The following is a 7,397-nucleotide window of genomic DNA, read 5'->3' on the forward strand; positions in this document are numbered from 1 at the left end:
TAGAGGATGTCCTGTTGATTTGTCAGTACCTGCTTTATAACCCATTTTGCTGTACACTGAGAATTTTATGAGAGCGTGGTATTTATCCTTACAATGCAAGTTTCTGTAGTCTCATTTTCAGGCAGATTTTGCTCTTGCCATCAGTGACATAAATCCAAGGTTAACCTTCTGACTTCAGATCTTCAGGGCTCATACCAGAGAGAGGTAGAGACAGCTGGCCTTGCGTACTGTGGTGCGGTAGGGGGGAAAAAAAGTTGATTTCTGATCTAGGAGGTATGAAATGGCCTGGCTCAGCACTATTCTCTGAAAAGCAAATATGCATCCATGTGTTGCTTGTAACAGAAGATTAGAAAGATTAGAAACCAAGGCCTGAATGGGGTTGGGCTTAGACACAGCCTGCAGAGGCACTACAGGCAGTGCAAGGGAGTTACTGCGGTGGTTTGGATGGGAGAGGCAGCAGCAGTTGTGCAGTAAACCATGTGCTGGGAATTTGACTTTGCTTTCCCAACAAGCATCTCCGAGTCCTGTTTTGGACACGTGCCTGAATCTGTCACCTCCTTGTATGCATAAACACCTGCAAAAGTCCAGCACAGATGAGAACAGTATCAGGTTTGCAAAAATCCACTCTGCAGTTGCCAGAGAAGGCAGCATGCCTATACATGTGTTACATGTATTTTTTAAAACCAATATAATGATAAACATAAAAAAGCCAAAGCCTCGGTATAAATCTGACAGAAGAAAATCAAATAGAAGGAAAATAAGGATCTCAGAGGTTAGCATAGTCTACAGAAAGTAGAAATTATTAGCCATTTGCAATTTGCATAGCTTCGTATTAAAATAAATTTTATTTCCTGTTATTATTGTAACAATCTCATGCTGCTTTCTTCGTACATTATGCTGATAATTGCAAGTAACATGTTGCTAAATAAAAAAAATACATATGGGGGAACAGATAAATGCATTTTATAGAAAACTGTTTTCCGAGTGCTAAGAGCCCAGTCGTCTTCTCCACATAGTGAATTCAGAAGACTGGCCTCTCTAGGTTTTCTTATAACTTCTGGGCATCTCCAAAAAGAGAACGGAGAGGACATTTCTCCAGGTCCCACTTAGACATCACTTTAGTCCTTATCTAACATCTCCTATTCCTCATTAAAACCACTTACAGGGCCATTTGGCTGCTCTGGCCTCCCAAAAGAGGCTGTTGGCAATGCCCATATTGCCAAGAAATCTCTGCGGTACCCAACGTGTCCCTACTTTTGCCCTTTGAAGCAGGCAATCCAATTGATTCTGTGGGCTGTAGAAGTTAATAAAATGTTGGTGCCAGTTGTGTAAGTTCATTAATTCCTTTGGCACACTGCTGGGGAGGCAAACGGTGCAGCGCTGAGGTGGCTGGATGCTCTGCCACTGCAGTGAGCTGAGCCCTGTGGGGTTAAGGTGAGAATAGTTTACAAAAATATCTTACTAAGAAAGTACATGAAGTGGAGTGAGGTCCAGTAGCTCCTCGCAGAAGAAGAGGGAAAATATTGCTGCAGTTGTTCAATTACCCTCAGCGCAGTGAAGCACACAAAGGACGTAGCGTGCCATGGAGGTGGTTATCTGGTGCAGGTATCCTCAAAAGCAGGAGGGCCTGTGGCACCAAACTCCTTTTCATAAGCGTTCACATATTATGTCTTTGCCTTTCTTTCATTGCCAGGGTATTGCCTGGCCTTTTGGTGCTGCCTACGTTGCCCAGTATAAGTGTGTTTTACAGCATAAGTCTTGTAATAATGTCCTATGGCAGTGGCAGGCCCTTTAGGGGACGGGAGGGATGTTACTGCTGACTGGTCTGTGTCTGGGCACAGACACCAGACATCATAACATTTTGTGCTCTGATTCCCAAAAATGGCTATGGAGAGTAAGTGAATAAATCATTAATAACATATATAAAAATCATCTAATTAAAAATTATGTAGATCTTGTATATATATGGGAGACAGCAGATGCAAGTAGCAGGACAACTTCACCCTCAGAAAACATGAACATTTAGAGAAAGCTGTAAGTCTGGTCAACGCTCCATGTAAACAGAAATGCAAATCCAACTAAGTTGGAGAAGGCATTTAGGAGAACCTGATGGAGTCACAAGTCCTTCCCTGCAAGTGGTCGAGGGAGACCCATATATGCCTCCATGCTCTGGGAGTGAAACCCAGCCTCAGCTCCAGGGAGGTCCTCATGGTGCCTCCTCTTCCACCAATGGTCTCTGGGGACCCCCAGCTCTCGTCCTGGCAGATCCCCACTTCATCCATCTCCTGTGGGGTGAGGATCAGTGCCAGCCCTTCAGGAGGATGCAAAGGCAGTGCCCGACCCCAGCTGTGACTTGAAGCAAGGCCGCCCCAAGCAATGATTAGGGTAAGATCTAACAGTCTGTGCAAAACATACTGGAAAAGGTCTGGTGGTACCAGAAGTCAAAGCACTTCCACTGAAGCCAAGGGACCCATGGATTCGACCTCTATAAATTCACCTTACTGCCGAGAGCCTTCCATGTCACAGAAAAATAACCCCAGAGCAAAAATGCAGAATTAATGAGATCCTGTCATTTGGGAATGCTTAAGAGGATGTTTAATCAAAAGGTATTTTTTTTCCACTTTTGCTATATTTATATTTGCACATAGCCTGATTTTTGTTTCTCCTTAATCTAAGAAAAATGCGCTTGCTTCCTCAAGTAGACCTGTCTCGATACACTCAAGAATCAGTAGAAAGATTTCACAAGTCTGTTGTCCACCAGAAGCAAAATGAGACCATTTCTGGAACAAAAATGGAAGTACTGCTCAGCATCAAAATTAACTTCTCCCAGCTCAGCTCAGAACAGGAGGGGAACTGATGCTGGGCCCTCAGCAGGTCAAAACGCACACGAATCCGCAGGGTCATTTGAGTTACAAAGCAAGCAATTAGAAGGCTGGTTTCTGAAAGTATGTTCTCAGTTTTCTGCACGCCTTCTTGCAAAGCTTGTGAAATCATTATAGTCCAGATTTTGCATTATCCTGGCAAGGAGAGTGAGGTTGATTATAATTATTATTGCTTTCCAAGAGGGACAGGGTATTTAAGCATCTCTTTCAGAGCCCTGCAGTAAGTCTGTAAAGAACTGTAATCATACCTCAGGAGATTATTGCTCCCTGCAGAGTACATTTCTAACATTTCTGAGGAAAAACAAAACAGGAAAAATCCAGAGCTAAAAGCCTCCCTGCACAAGAATCAGTGTAGGAACCCAGTGTGCATAGTGAGAGAGGAAAGCAAGGGAAGAACCAGGACATACACGTATAGATATAATCTTTATGTAATCTTTTTTTTACATTAAGATTACATCTTTATGTAAAGGAATTGAAGACTTTCCTTTGTGGCAAGCACCTGCTTGGTCAAGTAATGCAAAAATTTGGCCTTTGCCAAAGCCACGGGATGTGCCCAGGGCTGGCAGCAGGGTACCACCAAAACACACCTGTGGATGAGTATGATCAGCCTCCCTTTTTACCAGCACTAATTTCATTGTAAGAAAGGAAACTTATTTATCAGGCTTAAAAAAAAAAATAGAGCTCGGTGCTGTCTGTTGTGACAAGCCTACAGGATTGGACTTTGCTAATAAATCCAAAAGTAAAAGTCTGATCGCTCCCAGTGCTGCACAGAGTACTTCAGTGGGACGGTGGGATGGACATAGAGGAACAAACTGATAGGAAACAACCAACAGAAAGCCACATTATTGGGCTCTGTAAATGAGTTTAGCACAGGGGGATTGGGCAACATGACATACATTTAGCATTTATATTTAACATAATGTGGGAAGAAGTATGGATGAGAGAGACCTGAATCTGAGCTGGCACGGCATGTCAGGAGAAGCTCTATTAGCACCAAGAATTCAGGGAGGGGGAATCACAGTAGATCTCCTTCCTGTCCCTCCCTTTAAGAGTGGGATTCAATCCTGATTACACTGGTACTACCAGAATTTTAGTAAAGGACAGCATAAAATTAGAAAAAGGGCAAAGAGCAGAATCTGTGCACTAGGGTTTGATTATTTTTTTATTATTATTTTTGGCATGATGAGAAATGAGGGACACTGAGGTGGGGGAAGACAGATGAGACATGGTGTGGAGGAAGAGAAAGGGAGCAGTTCTTCCCTGCTGCTCACAGTACGAGAATGAGGGGACGTCAGCTGAGCACACATCTGACCTGAGCCACGCTGTTCAAGCCTTGAGGGAGTTAAATTATGTACACATATAAATGCATGCATATTTTGTGTATATATACATATGCTTGTAGTGTATATATGTGTACATTATATGCATTCTATACATTATACATATATATAATTTTATAAGTATATGTGCTACAATATAGTACATAGTAGGCTTGGTTTATAGCGTGCTTGGCTTCTCTCTCACATGGACCAGCTTTATCACTTGTTTTCTTGATGGCTTCCTCTTGATTCATTCTTCTGTGAGAGTAAGGCTGACAGAATATTGACCAAGCAGGTGAGCATCAAAAATAACGCAGTGCCTAAAGTCCTTGAAAATGGGATTTCAAATGTTTACCATCCTCTACATTTGCTACCTCTGTCTACCGAGCTTGGAAGAGCAGCAAATCGCTGTCTGTGAAACACGTGGATGTCTGCATGCACAGTCCAGGAAAACTTGCTTTTGGGGTGATGGACTTCTGTGGGACTGGATGACACATAACCTGCTGGAAATCATGAGAAATGTGCAGCTGCAGAATGACAGGCTGTGCAGCAGATGGAAATAGAAAGGTCAGTCTAGAGAGAGAGAGAGGTTTGGATGCAGTTTGAGATGGCTTCCCCTCAAAGCAAGGCAGGGCAGGCGGTGGTCTGTAGAACCAAATGTCCACCGCCTGATTGATCAAAGCTTTGTAGAGGAAAACCAGCCTCTTGAACTTCTTCCCGAAGCCATCAGCTCCTGAATATTCAGATACTGCACTAATTTGAGCATAAGTAAGTAACATGTAGTGGGACAAGCACCCAGCATCACCGTGTGGTGTAAGGAGAGTACTCTGCGTGCAACAGCTGCAGTCAGGCGGCCACAGGTCATGGCTTGCAGAGCATGCCCAAGTGGCAGCCTCCTGCTTCGCCTAGCAAGTGCCTTCGCAGAGCTGGTGACTACGGCGTGCTCACAACGTGCCTGAAGAGCCAGCAGTCCCACACACATCCTCTGCTTTGAACGTCATGTGTATGATCAGTGGCAACACCTGAAAACTGGACTGCTTGAAATTCTGCTGAACACATTTTTCATATTTGTACTTTTTTTTTATTTTTTATTTTTACAAACATGTGTTTCACAGCAAGTAATTTTACCATATTTCTACCCTTCGACTTCAGACAGACCAAGGGAATACATGCAGTCTACATTTTTTGTTCACAGTTAGGACATAATTACTAAAATATCAGAGTCATTAGAGTCTGAATACGTCCTGGGTACCAAAGATGCTGCTTCACAGAGCATAAGCCCTGGTCACTCCTTCATAGGATCGTCAGTAGCAGCAGGTGGATTCTTGACCGGATACTTCAAGACCATCCTCTCAAAAACAATTAGGCTGTGGTTGTGGCAGAGGGAAGAGGATGTCTTCATCCCTGGTGGCCATCCCAAGCCAGTCGTGTCTCTCAGTGAGCAGCTCTGGCTAGCAGTCAAGTAAGGCTGATGCAAGTCCCCTGGCTGCCCCAGGACTTGCCCTTTTCCTGGTCGGTGCAGAGGAATTGCTCCCTGCTCAGTCACATCCCTGGCACCACTCGGTGTCTTCATGCCCAGCCTTCGCATGGCTGGGAGCCTGGTGGGGCAGACAAAGGGCTCCGCACTGGCACCTGGCAGTCACACAGTGGTACGGGCCTTTGGGATAAGGACAAAGAGTTAAGGAGGCCCTCCCGTGCAAATAGGATGGGAAATCTTGTGTGTGTTCTTAAACCCCATTTTTACGTCCTGCATATGCTCTCGTGCTCTGTGTCTGTTTTGGCTGTCTGGCTAGCTGCGTTGGCACTCTGTTTGTCACTGAGTGTGAAGCAGGGTTTAAGGGGCTGTGGTTTTCCCCTTCTTCTTTTGCTAAAATGTCTGGACTATGTGAATCTGTTTCTGGCAAGATGCTCTGAGTACTGCAGCAACAGAAACAGTAACACGTCAGGAATGGTGGGAGGGAAAGGCAGGCAGCATTGCTGTGTCCTGGCACTTCTTTCAGCCAAGCTGGCAGCACCCTTCCAGTGTCAATAGTCCTGTAAGGCAGAGTTTCTGTTTCCTTCAGGTTCTGGGCATTGCTGTGCTTGTTAGCCTCCATCCTGCCTTAATAGAAAAGAAAAGGCCACCCCTTGTCTTGAAGGGAGCCAAAGCTGTAGTGTTCATTTGTAGAGCTAAGTACGTTTGCAAAGTCTTGCACGCCAGCTCCAAAAGCTTGTGACTCCACCAAGAGCATTTATACAACCTTTAAAAAGCTATTAGTTGAAGGGAACACCTATGCAATTTTAACAGTAAAGTAGCAATCTGGGGACACGCAGGCTCAGTTTTATTTATGACATATGTGGGTTTTTAAGGTTCTGTAACAAGGAAAGGTTTTCAGGGTTATGAAACACAGTCACATTGTAGAGAAAAGAAAAAAAAAAAATCAGTCTTTTCCTACGCCTGCTTCTCCCTGAGGCTCTGCAGCTGTGAATCCCACTGGCTTTAATAGTGCAGGAGCAGCAGAGTGAGGACCAAGCGTCCCCATGAGGTTGAGGACACGCTGGAGCCGTACAGAGCAGCAGGGCAGGAGCATCGTGCTGTCTGTGCAGCCTGCCCCTGCTGTTCTTGGCTTGCTGCTGCTCTCGCTGGAGGATCAGACTGGGTTGGGCCTTGTGTACATCAGCACTATCACACGCTGTCGTTTTCTGCCAAGGGAGACAGCTAAATAAGCTGATGCTGGCTTGATACCTGCCCAGGCAGCAGCGAGGCTCGATTCAGAGGCACGTGGCCATTGAGCCAACAGACCCTGCTAGCGACTCCTTCCCAACAGCACAGCAAAAATCTTTGGTTTTGATACCGAGTCTTTCATAGCCGTGTTTTTATCGATGCTACAAATTGCAGTGAAGTGATTTTTGCCTGTGTCTGTGGCACTAATCTCAGTCTTTGTCCCACTCCAGTTAATAGGCTGCATTATTGGCAGACAAGGCAGTAAGATAAATGAAATCAGGCAGATGTCAGGAGCGCAGATCAAGATTGCTAATGCCACAGAAGGCTCTGCAGAACGACAAGTTACAATCACAGGATCCCCTGCAAACATCAGCTTAGCACAGTACCTCATTAACGCAAGGTAAGTTGGCTTTGTAAGTGATAACGCTTCCGCAAGATTGCTCTGTCTGCTCTCCAGCAAATGTCTGTCCTGGGTAGATCCAGAAAGTTGCT

General features: G+C 44.9%; 1 protein-coding gene across 31 annotated transcripts in view; it reads left to right on the forward strand.

The window, feature by feature from the left end:
* Positions 1 to 7,397, forward strand: part of LOC311433109 (poly(rC)-binding protein 3-like) — a 511,482-nt gene that overhangs the window by 485,771 nt on the left and 18,314 nt on the right. For all 31 annotated transcript variants that reach the window (XM_084511820.1, XM_084511817.1, XM_084511839.1 and 28 more), the window contains one exon: positions 7,136 to 7,305. In XM_084511820.1, the coding sequence (XP_084367946.1) occupies positions 7,136 to 7,305 (170 nt within the window). The remainder of the gene's footprint in view (positions 1 to 7,135; positions 7,306 to 7,397) is intronic.

This window comes from Aythya ferina (assembly GCF_964211825.1).
Source record: "Aythya ferina genome assembly, chromosome: 2".
NCBI lineage: Eukaryota > Metazoa > Chordata > Aves > Anseriformes > Anatidae > Aythya > Aythya ferina.